Raw genomic sequence first — 12,505 nt, forward strand, 5'->3', positions numbered from 1 at the left:
GAAGCCAGCCAAGCAGCAGTTGCATGAAAACCAGGGAGAGATCTCTGATAAATGAAGACAGACTACAGTCTTTAGTTATGATGCATGTCACCGCTGAAGAAGATGTCTGCCTGTAAAATGTCTCCAAAATGTCTCTAAAATGTCTCTAAAATGTCCACCTTCTTCTCCGGAGGCATGTCTTTTTTTATTAAGTACCATCATTTACATAAAGAGAAGATTTAGCCAAAGAGGGTCGAGAAACTTATCTTTTCTACACATTCCACACATGCGCAGAGAGAGAATCATAGAACAATGCATCTTTATACTACAATAACTTGATTATGCTAAACACCAGTGATGTATCCCTTAATAGCCACAAGATGGAACTTTAGACTAAAACTTCCCACAAATGGAGGCCCCACTGATTTCAATAGAGGCCCCACTGATTTCAATGGGGCTCCCTCCTGGGAATGGCCTCCAACCTCCACCCCCATTTGTCTCAGTCCTGACACTTACAACACTACTCTTGCTTTCTGTGGAAGCTGGCATTAAAATATCATGCGTGGCAATCCCGGCGCGCTGATCTTTAAACCAAGGGCATGCAACCTGTTTAAAATCTCATGTTAAATAAAGGGTCCTGGGTCAGGGTGAAGGAAGAACATTTCACGGAGGGGGGGGCTGAAAGCAAAACAGGAGGAGAACAGAAATGCCAGCAGATTGTAATTGAAGCTAATGAAGTTAAGTCTGGGTGGGGGAACGTTTCAACCTTTTTAGAAAACTATCCAACCAAGATGGTCACAGGTAAAAATAGATGGCCATTCGTGGTTCCCCGTATGCTTTAGAGCAGCAGTCCCCAACCTTTTTGGGGTTGGGGGAGCGAGCTCCATGCGTGGGGGGCAGGGGCTTAGATTTCTTAATTTTGTGTTAGAAAAGTGTGTGTGGGGGTTATACATGGGGGCATCTTATACATGGAAAAATACGGGAATTGGTTTGGTTTTTTTTTTTTAAACCACTGCTGTTAGTTGCGGTGCTTCATAGTGCTATCCTTACTCATCCTACCCCAGAATCCAAAATATGAAAAGAGTATTAATGATTTATTTGTCTACCAAAAAAAGGTCTATACACATGGTTTGAAAAAAAAAGAAACAAAAAGAAATAAAAACTAATCCTCTGTTCCCGCAGTTGCACGCTGTTTACTCATGAAATGCGTGGGATGCATGAATCTGGTGATAAACACAGAAAGGAGCACCACAACCAGCCTAAAAAAAGACGGTGCTTGGCTTTCGCCTTACGATGAGGTTCCTTAAATCAAAAACAGCGGAAGCAACGGCTCCCCTTCCAGGCCAAAGCTTAAACCTCACTCCGGCTCCAAGCCGAGCAGAACACACAGTGAACTTTTCACGGGCCTTCTGCTTCCTGAGCTAATTATGTAAATTCCTTGATATTATGCAAAAAACAAAATACAACCCATGGCAGACAAAGGTGTCATTCGTGTTCCAAAAGGATTTGTTCGGCAGACTTTTCCGGGAGCATCACCTGTTCTGATTTAACACCGACATACATGATTCTCAGCTTGACTTCTGGCATCCCCTTTGCAAATGATTTCACCCAAGTCAGCCAGCAACACGCAGATCGTGTTCATGTGAAATCCAATTTTTAGGTGACCTCGTTTCCACCACCCACCCTTTTCCTTCTAAAAACTGCAGGGCGGGATTAAAGTTCTTTTCTTAAAAAAAGAAAAAGCAAATCAATCCAAAAATATCGCTGGCATCAAAGCCAGAAGTAAGATGGAAGCGAAATAGCATCTCAAAACACTCCCTCTCTCGTTTGGAAAGCAGCCTCTTCTTTTTTCTCTCTCATTTGCTGCTTCTGCGTCAGTTTCCCTCCACAATGTCTTGATTAAATCCCAGTTAAATCATAACATCGTCTTTACAGGCACGTCTTTTCCTATTGAGTTCAATGAGAAGAGAACCACTTAACATTGATAATGCATCACAGAAGTGAGAATTAGCTATTTTACAGTCCACCTTTCTTCTACTCTAGATAATCCACAAAGAGATAAACATGGTTCAGAGCCTAGAAGATCGACAATAGCAGTGGAAGTCTGCTTAAATTAATCACTGGATGTTATTTAACAAAGAAACAATCATTATTTTTTGTTATTCTAGCAGGGATATCACGCAATCATGTCACTGGATAATGCAATCAATATCCAACACGTGCACAGCAAAAACAAAGAGGAAGAAAACAATAGGAATAACTTACAGTTTACAAAGTGTCAAAAATAGGTGCTTATTTTTAGTGACAGTGTTAATCTCTCTTAGTAAGGCCAGTGAACGAGTTACTGGGGATGCTGAGAACTGTAGTTTAACACTGCATAAGTTTCTATAAGTTTCATAGATCTGGAGATAGGGGGTTTGGCCCTGCCTTCTACTGTGAGAGCCAATGAGAGATGTTAAAAGTGAGAGGTTTAAAAGAGCCACAGGCTCCATAGAGGTACAAAATGTTAGAGTCAGTAGTTGGTGACACAGAGATGGAATTTGGGGCTTATTTAAATAGTACAGTGGTGCCTCGCTAGACAGTTACCTCGTATGAAAGTTTTTTCGCTAGACATTGACTTTTTGCGATTGCTATAGTGATTCGCAAAACAGTGATTCCTATGGGGGAATTTCGGTGGACAATGTTTGGTCCCTGCTGCGCAAACTGATTTTCGCTAGACGACGATTTTGACAGCTCCCTCCGCGCTCGCAAAACGGGTGTTTTCGGGACCTAAGCTTCGCAAGACAGCGATTGAAACAGCTGATCGATGGTTCGCAAAGTGGCTTTCCTATGGCCGATTTTCGCTAGACAATGACGATTCTTCCCCATTGGAACGCATTAAACAGGTTTCAATGCATTCCAATGGGGAAATGCTTTTCGCTAGACGATGATTTCGCTAAACAGCGGTTTCAGTGGAACGGATCATTGTCGTCTAGCGAGGCACCACTGTAGTAGTAGGATTTCAAGGTTGTCATTCGCTCCTAATAACAAGAAACCTTACAGTGACATCACAAAGGCATTGTATTAGGTGTATGTACACCACACAGTTCGGTTTCCTTAACATCATCCTATGAAATCCTGGGTATCCCCCAGTCTGGTTACAAGTTCCTCATTCAATAGTTACTGTTAGCGTAGCCCTGTTCTGCTACATATTTTAATCTCCTCATTGGAAAAAAAAACATTAGAAGTCAAGAAAACACAACAGCATAAAGGTTTAAGACTTTGCTAAAAAATGCCAACATACTTGAAAAGTTACTCAAAACAATGACTTGTTCTACAAGAAAAATCACACAAGTTCCTTTTTTGGAGGACTGACACCCACAAATTCCCTCTAATGGCATAGGTCACAGCAGAAGCAAAAGATGGGGGGGGGTTGATTTGCTCAAGGTCTGGAGGTCTTCCCCAACCCTACAAAGTTGCCCCTGGACGAAGATCAGGGCCCGGGGGAGGGAGGGGGGACACCCCATCTTGCCTGGGAGGGGCTCTTGCTAAAAGGATCCTTGAGTGACCCCTGAGTGGCTTGGCTGTGGGGGAGGGCAGAGGAAGTGGATGATAGGAGCTGTGGTCCACCCCCATCCAAGGGTGTTGATCTACTCCTGTGGCCCATAAGGGATGATGAGGCTTGTGGTCCCCTGGGGTGGGGAGGGGAGATGCTTGGGCGTTGTAGGTTGACCTGCCTGGAGGGGGGCCTGGAGAGATGGGGCATGATGGGGGTTGTGATCCCATCCATCCAGGAGATGTTATTTGGGGGGGGGAGGAAGAGCTGCTCCTTCTTGGGCTGGGGGGCAGGGGATGATGGGGGTTGTGATCCCATCCATCCAGGAGGTGTTATTTGGGGGGGAGGATGAGCTGCTCCTTCTTGGGCTGGGGGGCAGGGGATGATGGGGGTTGTGATCCCATCCATCCAGGAGGTGTTATTTGGGGGGGGGAGGATGAGCTGCTCCTTCTTGGGCTGGGGGGCAGGGGATGATGGGGGTTGTGATCCCATCCATCCAGGAGGTGTTATTTGGGGGGGGGAGGATGAACTGCTCCTTCTTGGGCTGGGGGGCAGGGGATGATGGGGGTTGTGATCCCATCCATCCAGGAGGTGTTATTTGGGGGGGGGAGGAAGAGCTGCTCCTTCTTGGGCTGGGGGACAGGGGATGATGGGGGTTGTGATCCCATCCATCCAGGAGGTGTTATTTGGGGGGGGGGAGGAAGAGCTGCTCCTGCTTGGGCTGGGGGGTGGGGGGATGATGGGGTTTGTGATCCCCTCCCCTCCTTCCCCGGCCGGGCGCGCCCTCACCTCCTTCCACCCGAGCTGCCTCAGGCTGAGCTTGAGGGCCTCCAGGGAGGTGCGCGCCTTGGAGCTGTCCACCGTGACCGGGCGCCTCGGCGGGGGCGGCGGCGGCGGCGGGAGGGAGGCTCCGGGGGCCGCCGGCAGGCCCTTCTTCCTCCTCCCCGGGCCCGGCCCTCCGCGCTCCTTGGCTCCCGAGGCGGCGGAGGGCGCTTGCCGGCGCCCGGCCGAGCCCCGCGGCCTCCCCCAGCCCGCCCCGGCGCCGGCCCTTCTCCGCGGGGAGGCGGCCGGTCCTTCCGGCGGCGAGGGCGCCCCCCCCTCCGCGCCCCGCTCCTCGCCTCCCCCGCCGCCGCCGCCGCCCTCGGGGAGGCAACGGGCACCCCCGCCGCCCGAGGAAGGCAGGCGCGCCGCCCTCGCCATGGCCGCCGCCGCCGCCGCCACTGAGCATGCTCCCCGCCAAGGAGAGGGAGAGGAGGGGGCGCCCCTCCGCGTGCCGGCCCGCCGCGGCCTCCGTTGCCCCGGCGAAGGCGACGCGGCGGCGCAGCCCGGTGACGTCACTCCCGCAGGCCCCGCCTCCGTCGCCGCCTCTGCCCCCCCACCCTCGCTCTGCTCCATCACGACCTGGAAGGGGGGGGAGCTGCCCAGAAACCTTCCCTCGACCCTCTGGGGGGGGGGAGACACCCTTTCCTCCCTCCCTCCCTTTTCCTTTCCCTTTCCTTCCCATTTCCTTCCTTCCTTCCTTCCTTCCTTCCTTCTCTTTTCCTTCCTTCCTTCCTTCTCTTTTCCTTCCTTCCTTCCTTCCTTCCTTCCTTCCTTCCTTCCTTCTCTTTTCCTTTCTTCCTTCCTTCCTTCCTTCCTTCTCTTTTCCTTCCTTCCTTGCTTCCTTCCTTCCTTCTCTTTTCCTTCCTTCCTTCCTTCCTTCCTTCCTTCCTTCCTTCTCTTTTCCTTCCTTCCTTCCTTCTCTTTTCCTTCCTTCCTTCCTTCCTTCCTTCTCTTTTCCTTCCTTCCTTCCTTCTCTTTTCCTTCCTTCCTTCCTTCCTTCCTTCCTTCCTTCCTTCCTTCTCTTTTCCTTCCTTCCTTCCTTCCTTCCTTCCTTCCTTCCTTCTCTTTTCCTTCCTTCCTTCTCTTTTCCTTCCTTCCTTCCTTCCTTCCTTCCTTCCTTCCTTCTCTTTTCCTTCCTTCCTTCCTTCCTTCCTTCCTTCCTTCCTTCTCTTTTCCTTCCTTCCTTCTCTTTTCCTTCCTTCCTTCCTTCCTTCCTTCCTTCCTTCCTTCCTTCTCTTTTCCTTCCTTCCTTCCTTCTCTTTTCCTTCCTTCCTTCCTTCCTTCCTTCTCTTTTCCTTCCTTCCTTCTCTTTTCCTTCCTTCCTTCCTTCCTTCCTTCCTTCTCTTTTCCTTCCTTCCTTCCTTCTCTTTTCCTTCCTTCCTTCTCTTTTCCTTCCTTCCTTCCTTCCTTCCTTCCTTCCTTCCTTCCTTCCTTCCTTCCTTCCTTCCTTCCTTCCTTCCTTCCTTCCTTCCTCCCATCTTTCCTTCCTTTCTTCCAAGCAGAGTTGAGGACAGGTTCTTTGGGAGCCACAAAAATCTCCAGCCAAGGACAGATGGGGGACATTTTGAGATGATGATTGCGGTGATGATGATGGAAAAATCCTAAAATGCAAAGAAATGCAGCAGGAAGGATATATAAAATCCAAATTCAGCCACTCGGCCTGTTAAAACAAAAAAACCACCGCTGAGGCCAATGAGAATTCAACCGCTTTGTAAAATCATAAGATGTGTGTGAGAGTGTGTGTCAGCAGCTCAGAGTTTTGGCCCTAGCCGGTGTCTTGTTTCACTTTAAAAATGACATCCCAGAAGCTGGGCTAAAAACCTAAGAAGTTTGTATTAGCACTGGAAATTGACTTCATCAGTAACCATGACACACAAAAAATAAAACAGATAAACAGGGTTGGAGAATCTTTCCATTGAATGCAAGACAAAAATAAATCTGTCCTTTTTTAGCATTTAAAGCATCACACACACACACACCCCGCTTGGACCTAAACACAACCCCAGGGCCTCACAGGTGGTGGCCCCTTTCCCTTCCTCGAAGAACCACCCCCTTGGCCTCTTCTGGAACATCTTTGGCTCCCTGGCCATCTGATTGGCTGAGTGTCACATGGTCAGGTCCTGGCCAATGACTGTGGTCCAGGCTGTGTGGGCCGGGCTGGTCCAGGACCAGGGCATAATTTCCCAGATGGTGATCTACAATTTCCACGCACTCCCAACTCTGCTGATGGGATCTGTAGTCCAGCAGCATTGGGAGGACCAGGAAGTTTACACCTCTTGACCTCCAGAAGATTAACCAACTGGCCTCAAAAGCGAGGTGGGTTTTTTGCTCAGAATGACATAGTATTTGCATTTGTAAATATAAAGAGCGATTTCCATCAGCTAAATGATTAAATTTTAAAATAAACTTGCATTGATCAGTAAGAGGTTGGAAAATAGCAATATCTTCTTAGGAGAAAAAATAAACACTCAAAAGAAAATATTTCCAAAGCTTGTGTATTATCTACCGACTGCTAATAATAATTGTGTGCTGTCAAGTCAATTTTGACTTATTGCGCACCTTTCCAGGGTTTTCCAGGTAGCGAATACTCAGAAGCGGATTCCCATTCCCTTCTTCCAGGGGTACACTGCTCGTTGCAATTGGATTTGAAGGTGTCACAGCCTCGTTGTGACACCTTAAAGACACAAACGTTTTATCCGGCCTAAGCGTCCGCAGACAGCAGCGCCATTTTAGAGGCAAAGGGGTGCCACAACCTCACAAAAGCTTAGCATTAAATAAAATGTTATAGGCCTCAAGCGTGCTACAAGATTCCTAATGGGGTGTGGTTGTTTCCATGCCTGGGATTCGGGAACATGAGCAGTTAAGGCCTGCAGATGGCGCTGGTGGTATTGCAAAAAAAAAAAAAAAACAGAATTACGGTCTCGCACATGCGCAGGTATACACACACATGCTTTTTTGGGGAAAAAATCTGGTTCTTGAGTTTGAGGTTGAAAAGCTCTGGAAGGCCTACAAGGCGGTGCACGCTTGCACTGTCCACACCAGGTTCGACTGGGCTACTGTAATGCGCTCTACGTGGGGCTGCCCTTGATGTCAGTTCAGAAGCCGCAGCTTGGGCGAAACGCAGCACCGAGGATACTGTGTGGAAGTAGGGCTTGGAAAGTTATTTTTAAACATTAATCCTTCATGTCATTTTTCAGTAGGCTCCCTGAATCAGTGAGGCACACCGAGGAGCCAATGGGCCTACTCAAGTTGTGACTTGCTATGCTAAGCAACGGCTTCAGTCAATGCTGCCCGAATGTCAGCCATCTGTTTATTTATTTATTTTATTTATTTATTAAATTTATACCCCGCCCCTCTAGACCATGTCTACTGTTGCACTATCCATTCGTTTGGATAAAGTCTCCATTTTGCATTGCCAAATACCCCACTCAAGACTGGAAAGAAAAAGGCATGGGGGAAAAAAATCTCCTTCCACATAGACTTTTTTTTTTACTGAGTTCATTGCTAGGGACCCTTCCCATCTCTCCCATGGATACATATCTGAATATTAAAGAGTACGGGGACTTCTGATGGTGTATCGGAAATAAATGTTCCCGTTCCAGCCTCCCAACGACTTCCCAAACACGAAACAAAACGAAGACCCATTTGATCCTTGTTTGGGGCAGGGGGTGGACTGGATGACCTTGGGGGGATCCCCCTCCATCTTGACCCTTTCATGATTTCAGCTGCCCTGGAGCTGCTTGCTTTGATTCCCTTTTTCCCCCGGATTCAGGAGCTGGAGAGACTCGATGCGTGGGGGATTTCGTGCCGAGCCACGTGAATAAAACTCTTCCGTTTCCTGGTGAGATAAATGAGGGGCTTCCAGACAGAAAGATGTGAGGCCCGCACGCTCTACCTACCACTCATGTGCTGAGAGGGAAGGAAGAAGTTGCAGCATGATCAGCTGGCGGCCGGGGGGGGGAGTGACAGCAGCAGAGGAGAAGGCAGGATTGTCCGCTCAAATGAATTTGAAGCACCAGAAGAAAGGGGGGAAATATATATATAGGGAGGTTTTACATCACAGGACTGCTGTTCTTCTCTTTCTGGAGAGGTTGGGGTGATCCCAGGGAGGTGTGGGCTATGCAATACTGGGTCTTCTGACCCACTCCCCTGCCAGGTATCTATCTCAGCAAGCCAGGATCCGACTAAGCCCCCTATTGTGGTTTACGAGAGACTGGCCTTCTCCCGCCATCCACACCGCCCTGTTCTTACCATTCCAGGTAGTCAGCAAAATCAGGAAGCTGGTGGGCAGCCACGCTTGGCCAGTGACCCCTGTGTGGTTCGATGGGCTGCAACCGGTGCAGACTGCTTTGTTCCACCCCTGGAATGTGCCTAGGGAAAGGAGAACTCTGGGGGGGGGGGGGGGGGGGAGAGAGAGAGAGAGAGAGAGAGAGAGAGAGAGAGAGAGAGAGAGAACCATTGAAATGTTTTCTCCAAGCGTCCAGAGCAGCGGGACCCGGGTGATGCCTGTCAGGGCCAAATCAAGGAAGTCTCCGGGCGCCAATAAACCAGTCGTGGTGGGAACATCCACAGCAAGGGTCAGGAACACCCCTCTTAAGTAGGAAACGGAGTAAAATTGCAAACTTTTTTAAAGAGCAGAACACTATGAGAAACAGAAGTAGCCCGCCTCTTTCTAAACCTTTCCTTTACAATCTGCAACAGACATGTTAAAAATAGACACTAAGAAGGCTTTGTTGATCCATAAGAATAAAACATTTATGTGAATGAATTTGAATTGCTTCAGATACCCAGGCCCCTAAAACTTTCTTGCCCCGTCCTGTACCCCACTTTTTAAAACATCTGACCCAATGGAGAACTTTGGGGTACTTAAAACCTGTATTGGTCCTGGTAAGGGTATCACCCAGCTGTGACTGTTATAGGTTTTCCTATCTATCTATCTATCTATCTATCTATCTATCTATCTATCTATCTATCTATCTATCTATCTATCTATCTATCTATCTATCTATCTATCTATCTATCTATCTATCTATCTATCTATCTATCTATCTATCTATCTATCTACCTACCTACCTACCTACCTACCTACCTATCTATCTATCTATCTATCTATCTATCTATCTATCTATCTATCTATCTATCTATCTATCTATCTATCCATCCATCCATCCATCCATCCATCCATCCATCCATCCATCCATCCATCCATCCATCCATCCATCCATCCATCCATCCAGCATTTCATACTCTTTTGGCTCTGCCATATTTTTATACACCACCTCCTCCCAAACATTCATCAATAGAAGCCACTAGCTCCCATCCTTGGTGACTCTTTGGCAGCCATGGTGGCTGGGGTTGATTGGCATTGTAGTCCAAGATATATGGGTTCCTCACTCCTAGAACTGCTGTGCAAGATCAAACCAGGAGCAAATTAGGATGGAGGAAAAAATATTCCTCCAGGAGAGAGAGAGTACATGATCCAAAATGCAATTTTTCCGGGCTCCCACTGAAAAGCCCCCACATTCCAACAGTCTCCTAGCTTTATTTAAGTCTCTCTTTGCTAAATTTCTACCTCGCCTGTTCCGTTTGTACTCTGGGCAGATTACAAACAGAATGTACAAGTAAAATTATACAAATAAAATAAAAACACCCAAAGAGAAAGGAAAGCATACCGCCCAGCCCTATAACCCAACTGCATCGCAAAGACAAACTCAAATTTCAAGAAGGCAACAACAGCAGCAGCAGGCTAAGCAATAAAACGGGGGGGGGGGGGAATCAAACCATCAAATAATTAAATAAAGGTGGAGAAGAGGCTCACAGGCCCAACTACGTGTATCCCCTTGGGGTCCCCCCCTCCGTGAACTTCAAGGATGGGGTGGTGTAGGTCGGGCAGGTGGTAGCTCTGAGGGAGAGACACTCCGCTTTCCTGCACCTTTAAAGCGCCACACTTTTAAAAAAATGGGGGACTCCCCCAAGAAGCCTCTGGATCCCATTTTTTTGGGGCCTCTTTTTGAGGATCAGAAATAGCTATTGGCTCTTTCCAGGTAACCACAACTTAAATTATAGGCAGGAAGGTTCTCCGCAGGCTTGATTGGGATAACATAAATGCTTAGGCTAGATAAAAACCCACACGGTAAACGTGGATTCGTGGTGCAATTACGCATCTCGATGGGGGGGGGGAAGGAAAATGAGCCAGTGTTTATGTTACCGGGAGGCATGCTGGGGGCAACCTACATGTGCTCTTACAAAGCGTTGCCAGCCTGTCCCGGCGGGGACGCCTATGTGACAGAAGGTGAGGGAAGGAGGTTTAATTGGGGGTGACATTTATTCAATGCCAAGGCCTCTTTGCGAAAGAACGCTGGAACTGGCCAGCCGTGAAGGAGGTGGGCGGCGGAAGCAAAACTCACCAGCAAAAACACACACACACACAAAGACTGCTGTTCATGGTGGGATGTGGGTGGAAGGGAGAAAGGAGCATAACGCTTGGGGATGCTGACCGAGAAGCGCCAGGTCACAAATCTCAGAGGCCATGAGCACATTAGACTGCCCCCCCCCATTCTCTCTCTCTCTCTCTTTCTGAATTTCTCTCTCAAACAGTGGCCCCTCCATCTGCTGTGCTTATAGTTCCACCAGGAGAGTTAATGGCAAACTTATTTTTTAAAAAAAATAATAATAAAATCCACTTTTTCCACACCACTGGGTCTCAAGACAGCGGGGGGAAAGATTTCTTTTTTTTTAAAAGTGCACATAGTCATTGCTTCAAAAAGTGCACAAACTCTAACATTAAAGTGTAAGTGAATTAAAAGCAGTTTTAATAGCATAAAGCGCGGCGGCTACTTACTAGAAGCCCTTGTCTGCAGGAGTTCGTCCCTTTGTCTTGTTTTGCCTTTAATGCTGATTTGCCAAACAGATTTGATTTTATTTATGTTATGTCTCTTATTGTTACTGTTAACATGATTCCCCTTCGCTTTATGGTTTTGACGGTTAACCGCTCAGCGCTGATCCGGTGGTATATAAGTTTAACAAATTTAAAGAACGGAAAGGTCTTAAATATCACGGATTTTAAAACACACACCCCCAAATCACCCAAATAATGTCAAAATATTAAAATACGGCAATGCAAAAAGGCCAGCAACAATGATCTAAAATAGAAGCAAATGGAGATGGACACATACCATTGAAAAAAAAATACATTTTAAACCAATTAATAATATAGTTGCTGCAAGGGATCCTTTTTGCATCTGATTTTCGTCCTCATCCCCCTCCCGCTTTTGCCCAAACACCTGCCCCTCTCAGATCAATATAGTATGCCTCTGAGAGGTGATGTATAAAACTCATGTGCCGGTCAATCAGACCCCTGGAGTTTGCAGCATTAGAATAACGGGTGCTGCCCTTTTGAGCACCATCTTCATCATCACCCTTGTCACCCCGGCCGAGTACAGAGAATGACAATTAATAAGAGTTTAGCTCTGCAGTGCGACACTTTCTGAACACACGCACAACACAACCAGAGAAACAGGGGCGAGGGCTGGGCCAAAAGGAGGGAGGTAAGAGAAGATTTTATTCCTTGGGGGGGGCTTTGAAAAGGTTGCCCTCCTTCAACCCCTCCTGTATCACAAGAAATCCCACCAGACACTCAAGAGTAATGTTTCCAGATGCCCGCGGTCACCTTTAGCAGCAGTTAAAGGATAAGGCAGCTTCCTCACTCAAAAAGACCAAAGGGAAGATGCAACGTGGGAGTTAAAACAAGCCGGTTGCTTGTCTTATTGATTGACTCATTCCTCCACCTTTTTACAGTCAGGAGACTGGGCTAGAAGCTGTCACGTCTCAAGGACAGATGCAAATTTCAGGGGCAAAATCGTGTGTTTAAAGCACAAAACAAGGGGATGGAAAGCTTTTTTCCCAGATATTCTGGATTTGCAAAAGGGGAACACTTCTGTCTCCTGCTGAACAGAGGGGAAGCACAGCGCTATGCCTCTCACCTTTTCTTGTTTAGCGCAATAACGCTCACAAGCCAACCCCGACAGAGTTCGTTTTCGGTTTGGTAGGTTCGATTTTAACTTTAAATAAGGCCTGTGTGCCTAGCAGACAAAAATTGAAAAGGTACCCATAAGGTATCCCCACCCTATCTCTCACGCTCTCCTTCCTCCCCCTGGCTTTTCTCCAAAG

At 47.6% G+C, this 12,505-nt stretch overlaps 1 protein-coding gene across 2 annotated transcripts in view; it reads right to left on the bottom strand.

Annotated features, from left to right (window-relative positions):
* The window catches only part of TTLL11 (tubulin tyrosine ligase like 11), a 40,163-nt gene extending 35,097 nt beyond the window's left edge, over positions 1 to 5,066 (bottom strand). Inside the window, exon 1 of one of the 2 annotated variants that reach the window (XM_072985166.2) lies at positions 4,304 to 5,061. In XM_072985166.2, coding sequence (XP_072841267.2) covers positions 4,304 to 4,909 — 606 coding nt within the window. In that variant the 5' untranslated portion in view covers positions 4,910 to 5,061. Of the gene's footprint in view, positions 1 to 4,303 lie in introns of both variants that reach the window. The other variant, XM_072985167.2, reaches the window with a different exon arrangement.
* Between the last annotated feature and the right edge of the window lie 7,439 nt (positions 5,067 to 12,505).

This window comes from Pogona vitticeps, chromosome ZW-PAR (assembly GCF_051106095.1).
Source record: "Pogona vitticeps strain Pit_001003342236 chromosome ZW-PAR, PviZW2.1, whole genome shotgun sequence".
NCBI lineage: Eukaryota > Metazoa > Chordata > Lepidosauria > Squamata > Agamidae > Pogona > Pogona vitticeps.